Raw genomic sequence first — 16,584 nt, 5'->3', positions numbered from 1 at the left:
TACATTCTAGTGCTCACGGTCCTCGGGACGGTTGGGGGTAAGACGGAGGGTCTTGTCGGTCATGAGCTTCTTGGTGCTGGAGTAAATGGCAGCTCCAACGGCGACGCTAGAGTTGAGGTGTTAGTGAGATAAGCCACGACATTGCGGATGTGACGGAATCGTGTCCGCTTCATGGGAGACAGTGGAGGTCATATATCAAAGAACATACCCAAGAACGAGACCTGTAAATAATTAGTGTAATGTCCAATACCGCGACGCAATGGCAGATGGAAATTGCATACCAAGAGGGAGCAACTCTGGAGGGATCTTCTTCAGAGTACGCAGACGCTGGGAGATGGTGTGAGCTAGCAAGCCTGTCAGTCCAGTTACACCAGTAAAGTCGTATATCAATTGTCAATTTCGATCCTGAAGGGGGTTCATACCGCTCTGGCCTTCCTTCTGTTATGTCCAGTTAGCAACTGCCAAGCCTTTTTTTCACATCATGCAACTAGGGATGGGAAGACAGGTACGCACAGGAAGAGCAAAAGAGGGCCGAGTAGGCTGCATCCTCAGAATAGGGGAGGGATACATGGCGGACGAAGAGTGGTGATGGGAGCCGTAGACTCAAGGCAGCACTGGAGTTGGATGAGGTCGAAGTCGAGTATCGGATGTGGTGACGGAGCTCTGGCGATGCAAGTAACTTCCAAGTCGATGGCTTCGGATGCTGGCTTGGAAATCTCGGCTCTTGAGTGGCTCGTTTACTAGGCGGTCACTTCCGGCATGGAACTTCACGGGTCGTTCCACCCTCGCTCTTACCACCTCCTCTGTCAACGACTCGAACCTCTCCCACTCCCTTTCCACGAGTCCACATCCCCTGTCTACCAATTCTATTTTCTTAATCAAGCTTCGTCGCTTGGACCACGCCGCAAAAATGGGTGCCATTCCGGAAGCCGACCCTGATGAGCCTGTTGAGACCAAGCCCTTCAAGTTCGTCACTGGTGAGTTTCTTCTTCCGAGCCCAATTTGCTCAATTGCGCTCTGATAAAGTCCAATTGCTGACCCCTCTCTAGCCGGTACGTTCTTCACAGATATTCGAACCGATTGAATCGATTTTCGATCATTTCCGCAATGTAACCGAGGTTACTGGAGCTGACAGTCTCGTTTAATCGTTGCTAGGCTATGACGCCCGTTTCCCTCAGCAGAACCAGTACGTTATCGCACCAAATTACTCCCGAGTCAATATATTAACAATTTCTTTAGGACGAAGCACTGCTGGCAAAACTACGTTGACTACCACAAGTGCGTGAACGCCAAGGGCGAAGACTTCCGCCCATGCCGCCAGGTAAAGCCTCCGCCCCCCAACAGCTCTCAAGTTCATCAGGCATGCTCTAACAGGTCTCATAGTTCTATCTCGCTTTCCGCTCTCTCTGCCCCAAACCCTGGACTGATCGGTGGGATGAACAGCGCGGTACGTTCCATTTCCCCGTAATTCGCTAAGCGAAACATATACTGATAGCAATCACAGAGGCTGGTAACTTCCCTGCCCGCCTGGACCGGTAAATTATATAAGATAGCACCTAGAACTCAAGCGGTGATTTAAACCTTGAATGGTTGTTCTTTTGTCAACATGTATACTAGCTGGTCTGCGGGGATCCTGATAAAGCTCCATTATTCTCTTCTTCCTCCCCGTTCCGTGAGCTAGTTGAGGATGAAGGTGTCTATAGACTCGCCGTAGTACGAAATGTGCGCATTCGTGTTGATTTACTATGATTTAGCTAGTCCGTAGACTAATGTCTTACCGTGTGGTAGTACTGAGAATCCCTGCTTTCTGTATAATAGCATCTCATTTGCAGACATCAGAATCAAGATGGAGCGGGCGAAAAAATGCTGGGTTCTCATCATTGCTGTTCGGCCGCTGCAGTATAGAACTTCCTCTCCGTGCTAGATTTTCATTTCATCAGACTGACTGACACTTTATAATCTCTATGCTCACCTATGAGTCAAATCTAGCGTAGCGCTGCTAGAAAGCGTCCGTATAAACACCAAGGTCACAAAACCAAGAAAGGAAGCAAAGTAGGAAAACCAGAGAACAAGATGCGGTATTCCCAAAAGCAGACAAGAAAAAAAGCAGCTACCCGCGCTCTCGCGCTGTGCGGTAACCCAAGCCAATGCATAAAATCTATCTGCGCTGAGTAAGTTCGTGATAGTGATGGGCTGGGAGTAAGGGTAGAATGAGAGAGAGGGTATCTCGGGGCGGTCCACGCCGTGATCGTGGATCTGTAAAAGGGAGTGGGAAAGGCTGTCTACCGGCGGTAGAAAAACAACCATAACCAATGCTATGTACAGTAACATCTGAAGGCAAGCCAAATATCGTATCATAGGTAGGTAATCCAAAAGCTGACGAGATCAAGATATCCAATATCTCTGAAGTATCCTGGTTTCGGGCGTAACATATGCCGACAAGACATATCGCATCAATAGAGACGAAGTTTAGATGGCGTTATTAGATGTTGATCAGAGGTTTAAATACCCTTCAGGTACCGATAAAGCTTCTTGTGCTCCTCAAGGAAGATAAATGTGGCAATCGTGTGCGGACCCAAGCGAATAAAACTAGGTACCCAACCCCGAAAAGCCCACGCAAATCCCTCTTTCCGAGAAATTTCACGGAGAAGACCGACGATATTGTGGCCACGGGTCTCACTAGGCGAAGCACTCATGACCCTTGTCTTGATGACGTCGACAGGACTGCAAACCGTCGTTGCGACAAAACCCGCAGCGAAAGACGCGCTGAAGTGCGTAACAACATTATCCTTCATTCCGAACTTCTCAAGGCACAGGCGCTTGAAGATATCATAGGAGACAAGCTGTGAGGATGTCATGAGGACGGCGCGCGTAGAGTTCGGCCACACGCCGCGGAAGAGACTCGAAAAACCCTCTGTGCGGGTCATTTGGACGAGGCCGTGAAAGGCATGGCGGTAGTTGCGCCGTTGGGCGGGCGGAAGCGCGGCATCGGATTGCATGCGCACGTTGAGCACGTCAGCTGGGTTTCCTGCAATGCCTCCGAGGATACCGGAAGTGCAGGCCATTCCGAGGAGGGTGAAGAAGCTTGGTGATTGCGACGGTGACGTGAATCGGGATTTTAGTTCCTCATAAATTCCAAAGCGAGTTGTGGAATACGTGAGTTGGCGCAGAAGAGCGGCTGAAAGCTATGACGAAAGATTTATATGTCAGCGCAGAACCATTTTTTACTAACCATTGTCAAGATAGTGACATACCCCATTATACAAACCGAAAAACCCATTATTTCGCAAAATATGCGCAAATGTACCCAGCATCGTCGAGGGCGCGCCAGGCCCTCGGGTCTGCAGACGGACCTATTCACGCGAGTGTCAGTTCCTGGAGCATTATGCGATATAAGCTATAGATGAGAGAATACCTTGACTGTAAAACCAAGTATTAGCAATTTTTCAAGAAAGGACAGCTCGGCGGTGAAATAGAGCTAGAAAGGGAAACACTCACCAAGATCCAGTGGATGCGTAACCGCAGCCGCAAAGCATGACGCAGAGCCGCCAAACCAGAAGGGATAATGCACCTTCTTTACAGGTTTGAAGACCTGCTGTTGGGGATGCGAGATCTCCAGCTTTGCAGTGCTTGCCATGGCTGATGACAGCACGTTGACATGCAGATTGCGCGCAAATGGCGTATAGTTGGAGTGGAGAGGGAGTTGAGAATTGCTGAGAATTTTAAGATGCAGGACGGAGATAGATCAAGGCTCCGAGACTCTGCCGCCTCGGAAACGTCAGCGGGGTGGACCAATCAGCTTCTCGGTTTGCCTTTTAACTGCAGGCTCCACTGGCGGCGAGACGGCGATGCGGCAATCTTCGGTTGAGGATCGGCTACATGGATTGACGACAAAATCTTGTCTGGATAATTGTGATGATGGCGATACTCATGTGGATATGTAAATTGTGATTGAGAAGGTGGAGATGCTGATAGCTGGCTAACTAGCTATGTAGGCCAGTTCAAGCAGGTCGGTCTTAGCGGAAGTGGTGTTATACAGATTCGATATTATACAAATATATATACACATAGGTCATAGAGGCGCTCATCGCAATTCGACACCGAGTAGGCTGACAAGCTTCTGCCGCACTTTCGCATGGAGATCATTGGTCTCCTCGTTCGTCAACGTTCGTTCCAGGCTACGATAGTTGATCCGATAGCACAAACTCTTGCGGTTAGTCTTCGGGTGGATGAACTCGTCAATCAGCTTGACATCCTCGACGAGATTGCCACCAACACCACGCACAATCTCCATGATATCGTTCTCATGAACCGGTACCGCGCCGCCAGCTGCGCTTCCACCGCTGGCAGCAGCAGAAGGAAGCCAGAAAGCAACGTCCTTGTAGCAAGCGGGGTACTTAGAGAATGGCTCAAAGCGCGTGATTTGGCCCGCCTTAAATTGTGAGAGAAACCGCTCGTCTTTTGACCAAAACAACCGGATATCGGGGATGTTGAAGAGGAGCATGGCGATGCGCTCCAGGCCCAAACCAAACGCCCAGCCTACGCGATTCGGCACATCGGAGTTGTTAAGAAGCTCTTGCTTGACCACACCACAGCCCAGGATCTCAAGCCAGTCGCCCTGCCAGAATACCTCCAGCTCCCACGATGGGCTGGTGAAAGGGAAGTATGCTTCGACCCATCGAACCTTCAAAGTCTCAGCCTCTACGCCCTCGGAGGCCGCAGATGCCTTTTGTGCCTCGCTGAAAACCTTGATAACCATTCTCTCCAAAGACCTCTTGAGGTGCGCGGCGATGGCTTCGACTTCCTCTTCGCTGTGGTACTCGGCCTGAAGAGGGTTTCGCTGCGGATGGATAGTAGGATTTGGGTCTTCAACAGGTACGTTATGAGACGGAATGCTATAGACGTCCTTCATGATCGCGGCGGCAGTTTGTTTCGCGTGCTCTAGTGGTTTGTCGGCAGGGCGCTTCCACAACATAGCACCTTCCATCTGATGGAACACAGGGTAATGGCTACGATCAATCGCATCTCTCCGATAGACATCCGCAACAACAGTGTACCCAACTTCTTCCGGGCGAGTTTCTTCATTGCGGCTGATCTGCTGGAAATAAGCCTGCTGATGGGCACTTGTGTGAGTCCGTAGAACCGTCTTTTCGTTAAGGTAGTATGTGTCTGTGCGACTCCGGCCGGGATGATCCGCGGGAAAACCCAGGACATCAAAATTTTGCGCAGTCGTCACAATTGGGTCCTTCTCAGAATAGTTGCCGTAGACGGGACGGGGAAATTGACTCTCGATCAGCTTCCGAGTAATTGCGAGAGGGTGGTTTTCATCGAGATAGAGTCGGCGATCGATGTGCGCGAGGATGGTATCGGGAGTGTTCGTCCAGTCGTCAATTGGATACGCTTTGCCCCCCACTGTCAGGCTCTTGGGAGAAGCTGAAGGAGTTGTTGCTGTAGACTCGGGCTTGTTTATCGTGTCCTGTGTTCTCCGTATAACTGTAGAGCTCCACTCTCTATGTCCGACAGAGCCAGCCTGTAGAAGTTGGGAAAGCGGCAGGCGAATGCTGCTGCGGGCAGAGGCCATCGACCATCTTCCACTGCCGAGGCGCAGGGCCCTGCTCGTAGCAAATAGACGCATGTCTTCGGCGTCTATTGCAATGTGCAAGATGCGGAGAGGTCGGTTGATGCTTAATGCGATACAAATATTCCCTCGGCGCGGATCAACTACCCGCCGCACAGCAGGTATATCAGAATTGGCCGAGATATACTCCATACGAAGTAGCTAAGTATTTAGGCATTTCACTCCTCGTGTTTGTACCAACATCATCTGTAGGTTCATGCACGCTATTCAACCCTGGAGAATCAGTCTAGGTCAGAGGTAGTCTGATTGAGTCATTGTCGCCACATTATCTTGGTCTAATGGTCACATAAACTGGGGGTGTGAGTTGAAAAAAATACACAGAAGAGAGCCTGCTGATATAGAGTCGGTAGATCAAAGCAGAGGTCGTCAAATTGAAACAAAATGAGAATACACCGCGCCTAGGCTCCAAATGAACCCTCCAAACCGCGAACTCCGTCCCATGCTAAGTGAGGATATTAAATAGTTTTTTTTGCCCTTGTGCCTGCCTCTGCCATTCTGTTCCGGTCAAGACAAGAGCCATTGTGATGGCTTTGAAGACTAAAACCCAAAATTACCACCACCATATGGCGTAGCGCCGTAGGGCGTCGCAGCATTAGCACCACCCCAAGCGCTGGCACTCCCGCCATTAGCGTAGGCTGTGTAGCCGCCGTCGTCACGAGGCTCATAGGGGTCCGGGCTCTGAACTCCCATCATATCTTCGTCCACAACACCATTCGTGCCATCTTCGCCGGAGAGGGATTTGATGGCGGCGGCGAGTTTACGCTGGAGAACAGTGATCCCCTGCTGAATAATCATGTCTGGTTCAAGATTTCCGATACTTTCAACGTCAATGTAGAAGTTGTTGGGTTGGGCGTCATAGTCGAATGGTTGGTCTGCGGGAGCTGCAGGTTCCCAGGCGGCGTTGTGGGAGACGGGCCTTCCCGGGGTTAGTAGACAATTCTCGCATGAAGTCAAAGGCCAGCTTAGAAGGCCGAGAATAGCCAATTATTTCAACGTACCATTCCTTGATGGGATCCTCCTCGTACCAATAATCCACATGTCTGAGGTTGTTGTGCGGATCATACTCAAACCCAATAGCAGCCGTAGGCGCCCACTTTGAATGCTCCTTCGCAATCCCCTTCTTCGCGATACAAGTCATCTTCAGCTCTTGCCCGCGTCTCAACTTGCAAATGAGCGGGCCATTCCCCTCAGGGTCCGTGATAACAGGGTTTCCAACCCACTCATTTGCGCGCTCCCCAGTTATCACTAAATCGCGCGCATACACACGCATTATCTCATCGCTTGTGCAGCGCGCGTGGAGGGAGAGCGTGACACTACACCGGGCGCAGTGGTCCTCGCATTCGCAGTCGCGCGTGTATTCAACGTCTTGGTCGCAGTTTTTCGAGTCCAGCGGAATCAGGCCTAATCGGTGGGCAAGCATTTCATCTGGAAGAACAGAGGAGTTCTTTTCGACTTCGACAATGTCGATGGCCATAGTGGGGATTTCGGCAAGCATGACGCGGCGAAGGGAGTTGGCGAAGGCGAGGTCGACGGAGCTGAGTTTGAAGTCTACGCGGTAGGGTTCGGCCTATAGCGGGATTCAATGAGGTTAATCTCTTTGAGACTAAACTTATATGACGAAGGAAGAGCAGTTGGGAAGACTGGCAAGTTTGGCAGGTTCTGGAGCTCACCTCGCGCACTGTGACTTGTGGCCCCGTGGGCTCGATGTCCATTTCATAATCCATTCTGGTAACGAGGCTGGACCCCAGTGTCACGTAGAGTTCTTGAAAGACAAGCCGAAAGCAATGGGGAAGCAATAAGCTATGTGATGCTGTGTGAGTAGATTGGTTGAAATAGAAGGAGGTTGGTGGTGATACTAGCAGGCTCCGGGAGTGAAGTCTTGATGGACCTCAGAAATTCTACGCTTTGCCATTTTGGGTAACTAGCATACAGCCCGAGCCCTGGTTATGGAGGCTAGTTTGAGGACAAACTTATTCCAAGTATAGCATAAAATTAGCTAGACAAGACTGATTTCTGCCGTTTGTTGTCTATCTCTGCGAGGACTACAGCCTACTTGATCTAGGGTTGTACAAGGTATCTAAGCTGGCTTACCAAGAATCCTTTCTTTTTGCTTTCTGAGTCCATATGCTAGTGGATTTGAACTATCCAAGAGTCCAAAGAAGCGAAGGCTAATATTGTAGCCAGGGATGCAGACCAGACCAGCCCAAACGGCAACGAGACAAGTATTGCTGCATCAGCAAAAGCCGAACATGAATTCTCAAACACACTAGACGTCTCAGAATAAGCCGTAATACTCGCTCATCCGAGAAGCCACGGCGAAGATCACTTGGTACCTAGACAACCCATAAACTGAGCAAAATCACGACCAGCGACGTCAAGAACTTTTCAACCATCTGCAACAATGCACCAGCCATTCCCGTAGCTTCTATGGTGACGCGGGATTGCCGATCTATAGCTGTAACCGCATCAAACCAGTGTCATGCAAAAAAGCCACCAAGCCGCCAACCGATTTCGCTGTGATAATAGGACCACTCGAACACCAGATACACCCGACCAGCCCGAAAAAACAGAAAAGACGAGTAAGGGGATGCAAAATAAATATGATGTGGGATAGGTAATGCAAAGATTTTTCTTTTGAGGTGGAGCATCATATCAAGTCGTAAAGGGAGGGCCAGAGGCCCATGCGAGGTCCAGCCCTAGCTTGAAGAAGTGCAAGGCGCACTATCTCTTCATGGAACTTCGGTTTAACGCCTCTAAAAGCTCTGGGCGACTCGCAAGTGCGGCTGCAGCCTGGGTATAAGTTACCCACTGCCGCCTCCGCTTGTGCATTTCAGGCCATCGGTCCTCCTCGCGATCCACGGTGACCTCAAAGAACTGGTATGAAACTCTTGGTGCATTGGACGTCAGCATTGTCGAAGGACGCATGTCTGATATCGTCCCCAAATCCCGGAGAACGGTGCAAATTACTCCGGCTTCTTCCCAGGCTTCTCTGCAAGCCGCCTGTTGGGCACTTGCTTCGTCGGTCTCCCATCCGCCTTTCGGAAGCACCCAACCACCTCGTCCAGCTGACTGAATCATCATCACTAAGCTTTTATCTTTTGATAAAGGGACGACGCCGGCCACGAGCCGTTCGCCCTTCGATCCATACCCTAAAGAAAGAGCATGTCAACATAGCTCTGCGAGGTGAAGGCTGGTTACAAAAGTGAAGTTCTGGGGAGCGCTATAGCGAGAATTCGAGAATTCAGTAATCTGGGGGACTCACGTTGGTTTTTTCGCCCTACGCGGGACTCCATTGAACGAACCTGGTCCACCATGTTGGACCAGCGAGAAAATTATATGAGAAACCGTTTGAGGAACTTCGAAAAGAAAGTTATATGATATAATGCAGAATGATTGAAGAGATACCGTCAATGCTGCACTTCACACTGAGGTAAATATAATGAATGGAGGATTTCCGAAGTAAAGATGGTGAGAAAAGTGACGGCCAGAAGATGACGACACTATATAAAGTATGAAGAGGTTCCAGAAAGATGGAAAACTTCAAGACCACGGGGTTTCTGGCGTGATAGGGGGCCAGTTAGGGTGGATAGACGCTGGCTGACGGCCGGTTCAAGGCTTTTCTCTTCTCCTGGAGAGGGATAGTAAGGCGGCCGAGAAGCAATGAAATTTTTTGAAGACTGGAACAACTTGAGAAAAACTAGGTATTCCCGTTCACTCCCGTGGCGGACGGGAACCTGGAGAGAGACTTGGAGATGGAAACAGACATGTTCGTGGAGGAGACAGCATAAAAATAGGGGAGGGGATAAAGAGAAGGGAACAGGAACGGAGGGGAGGCGAGGACGGAGACAGCTTGGGATGGATAATGGGCGGCGCTATCCGGCAGCAGAGACTCAACCGTAAAAAAGGTCTCTCGGGGCGTCTCTACGTGTGTGTGTTATGCGTATTACCGTCACATTGTTACACAGTACTCCGGCTTGACATTGGCCTCTATATTTTTCCATTCATGATCGATTATGCTGTCAATGGAAAGGCTCTCATCCTAGCTTCTTCGTGTTTTTTCATTCATGCTTAAACTATGAGTCCACCTCATATACCGCCGTTTCCGGCCGGTTGCTGTCGTATCCCAGTGGCATCACGTGCAGCGCGCGGTACCGCGCGCAGCATCATGAGCATCATGGCCTTCACCTCCACGGCCATTATCCTTAAAAGCATCAGTCCTTCACCCAGTCTATTAGGTACAGTCTACTTCGTACTCAGTACGCAAAGGCGGATAAAGCCAACTGGGATCTTGGATCCGCACGTTTACAGATCTTTTGCTGCGTTGTCGCGCCGCGACCCAATCGCCGCTGGAGCGTCCCCAAGCCCTCTGGGACTCTGGGACCACTAACTGATCTTATGCGCATCCCTGCTTTCCCTAGTCCAAGCCCTCTGCAGCTAGCAACAGCCTGGTCTGAGCAATACCAACGCTCTGATCGACCCCATGGTTCATTTATCCTCCTCGTCGTGGACATGTTTTTCCGTAACATCTGCAGGATGCCCCAAGCATCACCTGCATGGTTTGTTTGAAGTATGGGGCAGATGGGCCATGGGTCATGTCCAACCTACTGTGTACAGTACTCTTAATTTGCGCCCCTCCTTTCGCGAAATAAGCGCGACGGTTGGGTTCGGACTCGGAATGCGCTCTTCCTGAATAATATCGTGTGCTCTTGGGTTTGCCCTCTGCCCCGCGTCGATCGACTATTGATGATGACACCGAGGGGAACCAACCCGAAAATCGGTTTTGCTCAGTGCTCAGATGGAGATGGCATGCAGGGTACGCTCGCGCTTGGCCCAATGATAGCAATAATAATATACTTCGGAAAGGATCTCCTTCAATTTCGGAAAAAGAAAAGAATACAGCTTCCTCAACTCCGGACAGCTTCTCCGCCAACTTCAAAAAATAAGGTTTGATACCTGACAGCATGGAAAGTGACTCGCTAAAGCTAGGCCCGCTACGCCCCTCCGAGCTGTGCTCCTGCGTCTACGGTCAATGATGAAGAACGCGTGGACACCGTCGTTACGGACGGCGTGCAGGTGACTTGGCATCTACGGCATACGGGTCCTTGCTGTAGCCTCCCAAGTCGTAGGAAACTACAGGCGATGGACAATGCACCCGACGTTAAAGCGCTTGAGCCTTGCTCAGCTTACTTAGGGGACATGCGGCCCATCCAGCGTACGAGGTATCGAAAACAAAAACTGTCGGTATATGCTCGGACAAAAAAAATGACAAATCTGGTGTGTATTCGCCGTGGTATCAATGCCAACAATAATAAAACTCGAGCGGTGTCCTGGGGTTACCGACATCCACGTTTCATTATTTGTGTGCGGAATTCATTCGGAGCTCGCTCCCTGTGGAACCAAACGAGGTCCGCAATAAATGTGCCAATGTGCCAACGTGCCAGAAGTGTGGATTTGCACTTGATTAACCAGGCCTGAGAACGAATTCCGTCGTATCGAGGGCAAACTGGACGAGAATAGATTAGCTCACTGTCGAGTACTTTTAAAGGCGATCGGCTGGATCAACAGATCTCCCCTTCAGACGTCAGAGCTCAATGATTACCATCAGGGTCAACGCGCACAAGATCAGGGATGATACAGCCCACAATCGAAACGCTGGAGAAGGGACTGGCAGAGCCGATATTAGAAATTGGTCCAGTGCTGGCAAAACGGGCTGAGACGGACGGTATCGTCACAAACCGTTTCCGTATCAGGGCGAACAGTATGGTACGGAGTACATCCTACCATGACCAACGGACACAGTAGTCAAACTAGTCGGTACTAACAGCTGGATATAGCAAGCAGTGTCAAACTAGAGCTAGTCACTGCTCCGTATATTGCTGCACGTCAATGCTGCCGTGGACTTGACTGGCAACGAAGGAATATCGACAGCGCGGGCAGATTGGACGGAATCGACGAGCGTGCATATTATGACAAGGGAGCTAGCCAAGTGTCTTCTAGAAGCATCAGTCATGTTACTTTAGAGGATATGTGAGAAGAGGATTCCCAGGTGCGACTATCTAGTGAGCTATCACCAGTCAATCTCTAGGTAGGAGCTCGTCGCCTTAATAAGAAACGTTCCGTAGCTCCCAAGTTCGATTGCTTAAGCTGAGAAGCCGAACCTGGAAGAACTCACTGCACTGCTGCCATCTCAGCCGCCGACGTCCACTTCTGTCTGCTCTCCATCCGTCATCTCAAATCACCCTCGTCATACCGGATATCATCGTCGTCCGCTTTTCTTTCTTCCCGCCTTGAGCGCTGACAATAATCCCATCCCTCTCCAATCCCGAGTCTGCATCTCCAGTCCGTCTCACAGCCTCGCAACCACCACGCCATGGAACCGATTGACGCCGAACGAGCGAGGCAGTTGTCGCTGTTCCGACCCCTCGGTGAGTAGCCAGTCACAACAGTCTGCCTCTCCCCGTGCAATGGCCATTGGTTCATGTGCCTTTTCTTTCGCTGGTCTCTCTATCGGCCTCAGCTTCATCTGCCCCTCTTGATGTATGAGCCTGCCCCTCCATCCATCCTGGCAGTCTGTCCTTGCGAGGACGATGCCTGGTCATCCCGGCCGTTCACTCTGCTGATTTTCGCGTTCAATGCCATCGCCACATTCCCTGCCCAATCCTGTGCGTTCCGTCAAATCAGTGACTACTCGTCGTGACTAAGAAGATGGATCCTTTCTGATCATCGCTGTCGCTTGCATCGCTCTAACCAATATATCATCTCAGGTTACCAACGCAACTCGTGCGGATACTGCAAATCAGATAATGGCAGTCAGTCGCCGTAGCCCCACCCCGCAGCCGTGCATTTCTTGCTAAATCGCAAACGCTCGTAGGTGCTTCATACTACGCTAGCTCCGTCTCGGTGCGTCCAGTTCACTATGAGGAACTCGTCAACCGGGGATGGAGAAGGTCAGGCAGCACCCGTAGCAAATATGCAATCTTCTGACCATAGTGCAGGTCTGGAACGTTGTATTACAAGCAGAACCTGCAGCGGTCATGCTGTCCTCATTATACCATGAGGTACGTGTCTGGTTGCGCAGCCAGCTTTATCCGGCGTCGCTAATTAGTCCAGGCTCGAGGCTTCGGCCTACAAACCAAGACGAGATCAACGAAAGGCGATCAATCGTTGGAACAAGTTCGTTCTTGGGCCCGAGTATATCCGCAGAGCTGCGTATCTCTGCCCAAAAACAAGGGAGTAAGCATTCTAACCGGTTTCGCGACTTGTGTTATGAGCTCACAAGTTTGCCAGGGAAAAGAAGCACCGGAAATGCAACTTTGATCTACACGATGCTGTCCATGCGGTTGAGTATAGCAATGTCAAGCGGCCGACAGACCCAAAGACGAGGAGATCACTGGAGCCGGCGCATCGGTTCGAGGTAAACTTAGAGGGCGACACGGTCTCCCAGGCGAAGTATGTAAGGCGCACCAAGACCCTCAACTATATACTTACACCTTCTAGGTTTGATCTTTTCCGCAAATACCAAACGAAGGTCCATAGGGAAGACGTTTCCAAATGGCAAACGAAAGACTTCAAGCGCTTCCTCTGTTCGGGACTAAAGCGGAGCGAACCTAATGGGCGAGATGTACAGCGCAGAATAGGCTCCTGGCACCAGTGCTACCGTCTCGATGGGAAGCTCATAGCTGTCGCCGTGTTGGATCTGATGCCCAACGGCGTCAGCTCTGTCTACATCTTGTAAGCGTCACAGTATTGGAGACGAATAAGAAGACGTAACTAACAAACCAAGCTACGACCCCGATTACGAGCAGTGGGAAATTGGAAAACTGAGTGCGATGAGAGAGATAGCCTTCGCAGTCGAACAAGGCTACCAATATTACTACATGGGTTAGTATCCAACCCATCAGTTCCAGTACCCGCTCGCTAACGCAATACTACCAGGCTACTACATTCACTCCTGCCAGAAGATGCGCTACAAGGGCAATTTCCGGCCCCAATACATTCTAGGTGCGCCCTCCAACGGAAATTCACTCAAGGCCAGCCAAAAGTTAACAATAGCAGACCCCGAATCCTACACCTGGGATCCTTTAGACGGCGAACTAACCACAAAGCTCACAACACGACCCTACGTTTCCCTCTCACGAGATCGCGCCACGACCGCCAACTCCGGTACGGAAGCAAATGCGGCTGATAATGCTGAAGCCGAAGCAGAAATCAACGATGAGGAAGTCTCCCTTTTCGCGCTGCACATGCCGGGTGTCTTAACAGTGGACGAAGTCAAGAAGTTGGACCTGGGGAGCTGGCCATTACTCATTCATGGGTCATTTGTGCATATGAGCGTGAGTATTGGCGCCCTTCCACCCCTTCTCATCTCGTTATAACATCGCCATGGTGTCTGGTCATTCCTGTGTAATTATTTGTGTGGGCTGACGATGGAACGAATAGGACTTGGTCGGGTGGGAGAAAATGCCAATTGACGAGCCGCAGTCAATCAAGGGAATTGTAGCGGAGCTGGCAGCAACACTGGGACCTACAGTTATGAAAGATAGTGCGGTGGTGTTGTTTGATTGAATCAAACTTTAATGTATGGTTGAGACTATCAAGTCTATCCATGATATATAGAGGACTACTGAAAATGATGAGACTTGAAGATACCAAGGAATTATATTGATATAAGCATCGTATGCCTAGTACTGGTTTTTGGGAACTGTAAATGCACACATTATTGCCATCGCCATGAACAGATTGCCAATAAATCATCCCACCCGAACGCCTCGCAATGTGTGGTTGACAAAAAGGAAGAAACCCGATGCAATCACGACAGCCAAAGACCAAGAACAATACAGACATTAACAAGCAGCCAACTCCAATCCAAACGCTTAGAATGCAATTGCAGTGGACCAGACATGAAGCAAGAACCAGGTCGTAAGTACTCAAATCATCAACTCAACAGGCGGCCGAGCAGTCTTGAACGGCGGCGTTTGCTTCACAGGCATATCAATCGGGCTCATCTCCACGTCCATATCATCCGGGTCGGCGCTCGTATCTTCAACCATAACAGCGGGGAGGTTGGGGCTGCCGCCATGCTCCTCCGGGTTATATATGAGGGTGCTACTCCTACTTCGCTGCTGCGACAACGGCCAGCTCCCCGTCCTCTTATCGGACGAAAGAGACATCGGTGTATCCGGATCCGTCTGCTGCTGAGAAGCCGGCACGGTGGATGTAGCGTAGGTGGAACCCTCCGTCTGCGTTTTCAACTTCGCCAGCGCCTGCGCGAGATCACTAGCATGGACCTCCTTGTTTGGCGGGTCCTCCGGGCGCATCACCCAGCCGTGCGGCGGGGAGGGTGGTGGACTGATAAAGAACAGCTTGTCAACCTGCGGCGCTTCGAGGAGCTTATGCTTGATGCCGCCTGCGTCATCGGTCTCGAGGAGCGGCGTCGGCTCGCCGAAGTAGATCCGTGTGCGGACGGGCCGGTTAAGCAGGCTTTCGCGGTCGAGGAGCTTGCGAACGCGGGTGGCGTCGTCTTCGTTATGGAAAGAAGCGACGATGCGGCGGAAGGACGGAAGCGGGGAGAACGAGTTTAGGGGCGCGATGGATTCGATGAGTTGCCGAATCTGAGAAAGAGAGGACGGTTGGAAGAGGTAGAGGTCGTTGAGTTCCGTGATCAGGAGCGTGTTTGTTGGCGGGGAAGGCTGGGAGAGTGGTGGGAGGGAGGAGAGGTCGATTGACAGTGAGGGCTTAGGGGAGGACCGCGACGAGCGGCGGGTCGAGATGGAGGGGGAGGTGGGTGCTGATTGTGGGGAGAGTGTGCCCGTCATTTTGTTGTGTTGATGCGGTAAAAGCACGAGATAAGTCGATTCGAGAGTGAGTTTTTTGACGTCTTGAGTCTTCTGAGTGTGAAGAGAGACGGTGAGGGGAGGGTGATTAATAGTAGTAGCGATTTCGCCACAAGATGAAAGCCACAAGATGAAAGGCGATAAAAAGAGGTTTTGATGGATATCCTTTGAGTTGAGGATAGACGATTCGATTGAAACAGACGGCTAGTTATATAGACCCTTCTTATAAGGAGAATCCGGATTGATAGCCTTCCGTCTTCGTCGGTGGTGAGGCGCAGCAGCAGTGCAGATGGCGGACACTCGCGGGTAGCTTTATCTAGTAACCCCCTGCACTGCCCTCCCTGCTCGGCCGGTGGTAGATTCTGGATTCTACCTCGTCGATCCACAGTCTCTTTTACAGGCCGGGTGTGGTTCCTGAAGATCCAGTCTGGTCTTTTTACATCTTTTGCCACGGCGTCACCGATTGCCACTCGACACCTCATTCACAGTTCTCAGTCGGGTCTTTTGTTCTATTATCGGGCAGACCATGTGACCTAGGAACATAGCAATCAATGAAACCAACCTTCTTTATCGAATCCAGGCTATCTAACCTAAACTATCGAACCCAGAGACTTAGACGGGACTTTACCGGAGTGCCTAGCACTAAGCTGACTGGCTCTACGCTGTGTCTATACCATGTCTGTTTCTAAACATGCTCGGCATAAGGTTCAAGCCAACGACCGTACGCGTAGCCATGGCATAGGCACCATCATAACTGATACTATTTTATGCTCCTAAGCCTCTTATATTGGATCCTAATTCTTCAGCTTTGCAGCTCCAGGTCTCCCTTGCTGACGACGTGCTCCGCATGCCCCATCAGAGCAGAAACAAACGCGCGTAACGATCCGCAGGGTGTGGCTGACGCCCTGCCGTCTAATTGTTGGGACTCGAGATAGCACTACCAGGTTTGCTAGCGATCTACAATAGCGTCAGGCTGCTCAATTTCTTGTGGCTAAGCTTGAATGTAAAATATGCCAAGCTCATACAGATATTCTCTAACCCTGCATGCGGATGGCAGCCCGAGGCATGGTCGACATGGGGATAACTGCCACGAGTACACTGTACTCAGTATCC

General features: G+C 50.7%; 7 protein-coding genes across 7 annotated transcripts; 2 read left to right on the top strand and 5 right to left on the bottom strand.

The window, feature by feature from the left end:
- Positions 1–6: 6 nt before the first annotated feature.
- BDW70DRAFT_161003 (uncharacterized protein) lies at positions 7–570 on the bottom strand (the record flags this gene model as incomplete). The annotated part of the gene is made up of 5 exons (XM_073740926.1): positions 7–106; positions 209–221; positions 282–344; positions 423–438; positions 514–570. 5 exons carry the CDS (start codon positions 568–570, stop codon positions 7–9), a joined length of 249 nt encoding a protein of 82 aa, XP_073594979.1.
- A 208-nt stretch (positions 571–778) lies between these two features.
- BDW70DRAFT_71688 (cytochrome c oxidase subunit VIb) lies at positions 779–1,654 on the top strand. The gene is made up of 5 exons (XM_073744655.1): positions 779–977; positions 1,156–1,186; positions 1,240–1,321; positions 1,384–1,447; positions 1,505–1,654. Exons 1-5 carry the CDS (start codon positions 911–913, stop codon positions 1,537–1,539), a joined length of 279 nt encoding a protein of 92 aa, XP_073594978.1. The 5' UTR covers positions 779–910; the 3' UTR covers positions 1,540–1,654.
- Positions 1,655–2,501: 847 nt separating this feature from the next.
- On the bottom strand, positions 2,502–5,635 carry BDW70DRAFT_151117 (putative phenylalanyl-tRNA synthetase alpha subunit; the record flags this gene model as incomplete). Its single annotated transcript, XM_073739254.1, has 5 exons — positions 2,502–3,185; positions 3,255–3,334; positions 3,499–3,592; positions 4,115–5,433; positions 5,596–5,635. 5 exons carry the CDS (start codon positions 5,633–5,635, stop codon positions 2,502–2,504), a joined length of 2,217 nt encoding a protein of 738 aa, XP_073594977.1.
- Positions 5,636–5,863: 228 nt separating this feature from the next.
- On the bottom strand, positions 5,864–7,464 carry BDW70DRAFT_138424 (DNA-directed RNA polymerase II core subunit RPB3). The gene is made up of 3 exons (XM_073737216.1): positions 7,309–7,464; positions 6,637–7,205; positions 5,864–6,554 (listed from the first exon to the last, which is right to left on the bottom strand). Exons 1-3 carry the CDS (start codon positions 7,360–7,362, stop codon positions 6,176–6,178), a joined length of 1,002 nt encoding a protein of 333 aa, XP_073594976.1. The 5' UTR covers positions 7,363–7,464; the 3' UTR covers positions 5,864–6,175.
- A 263-nt stretch (positions 7,465–7,727) lies between these two features.
- On the bottom strand, positions 7,728–9,482 carry BDW70DRAFT_138423 (NUDIX hydrolase). The gene is made up of 2 exons (XM_073737215.1): positions 8,901–9,482; positions 7,728–8,787 (listed from the first exon to the last, which is right to left on the bottom strand). The coding sequence occupies exons 1-2, from the start codon at positions 8,950–8,952 to the stop codon at positions 8,360–8,362; spliced, it is 480 nt and encodes a 159-aa protein (XP_073594975.1). The 5' UTR covers positions 8,953–9,482; the 3' UTR covers positions 7,728–8,359.
- A 1,798-nt stretch (positions 9,483–11,280) lies between these two features.
- BDW70DRAFT_138417 (arginyltransferase) lies at positions 11,281–14,264 on the top strand (the record flags this gene model as incomplete). The annotated part of the gene is made up of 12 exons (XM_073737214.1): positions 11,281–11,401; positions 11,473–12,063; positions 12,403–12,447; positions 12,510–12,585; positions 12,634–12,696; positions 12,749–12,871; positions 12,926–13,087; positions 13,136–13,369; positions 13,422–13,519; positions 13,574–13,639; positions 13,694–13,971; positions 14,078–14,264. Coding segments are annotated over exons 2-12 (1,322 nt in total), but the record flags the coding sequence as incomplete, so codon positions are not given.
- A 13-nt stretch (positions 14,265–14,277) lies between these two features.
- Positions 14,278–15,829, bottom strand: cbpA (putative calcineurin binding protein). The gene has a single exon (XM_073737213.1). It carries the CDS (start codon positions 15,451–15,453, stop codon positions 14,566–14,568), a length of 888 nt encoding a protein of 295 aa, XP_073594973.1. The 5' UTR covers positions 15,454–15,829; the 3' UTR covers positions 14,278–14,565.
- Positions 15,830–16,584: the final 755 nt, after the last annotated feature.

This window comes from Aspergillus foveolatus (genome assembly GCF_047715535.1).
Source record: "Aspergillus foveolatus strain CBS 279.81 unplaced genomic scaffold BDW70scaffold_32, whole genome shotgun sequence".
In the NCBI taxonomy this organism is placed as follows: Eukaryota; Fungi; Ascomycota; class Eurotiomycetes; order Eurotiales; family Aspergillaceae; genus Aspergillus; species Aspergillus foveolatus.
This window is presented reverse-complemented; position numbering and strand designations above follow the sequence as displayed.

Excerpts from the sequence above, each read along its gene's own strand:
- BDW70DRAFT_71688 (XM_073744655.1), top strand. The coding sequence starts at position 911 with ATGGGTGCCATTCCGGAAGCCGACCCTGATGAGCCTGTTGAGACCAAG. Across the intron at positions 1,187-1,239 it reads CGTTTCCCTCAGCAGAACCA|GACGAAGCACTGCTGGCAAA; the intron begins GTACGTTATCGC and ends CAATTTCTTTAG. Across the intron at positions 1,322-1,383 it reads ACTTCCGCCCATGCCGCCAG|TTCTATCTCGCTTTCCGCTC; the intron begins GTAAAGCCTCCG and ends CAGGTCTCATAG.
- BDW70DRAFT_138424 (XM_073737216.1), bottom strand. The coding sequence starts at position 7,362 with ATGGATTATGAAATGGACATCGAGCCCACGGGGCCACAAGTCACAGTG. Across the intron at positions 7,206-7,308 it reads CACAAGTCACAGTGCGCGAG|GCCGAACCCTACCGCGTAGA; the intron begins GTGAGCTCCAGA and ends ATCCCGCTATAG. Across the intron at positions 6,555-6,636 it reads GAGGATCCCATCAAGGAATG|GCCCGTCTCCCACAACGCCG; the intron begins GTACGTTGAAAT and ends AACCCCGGGAAG.
- BDW70DRAFT_138423 (XM_073737215.1), bottom strand. The coding sequence starts at position 8,952 with ATGGTGGACCAGGTTCGTTCAATGGAGTCCCGCGTAGGGCGAAAAAAC. Across the intron at positions 8,788-8,900 it reads CGTAGGGCGAAAAAACCAAC|GGTATGGATCGAAGGGCGAA; the intron begins GTGAGTCCCCCA and ends CTCTTTCTTTAG.
- cbpA (XM_073737213.1), bottom strand. The coding sequence starts at position 15,453 with ATGACGGGCACACTCTCCCCACAATCAGCACCCACCTCCCCCTCCATC.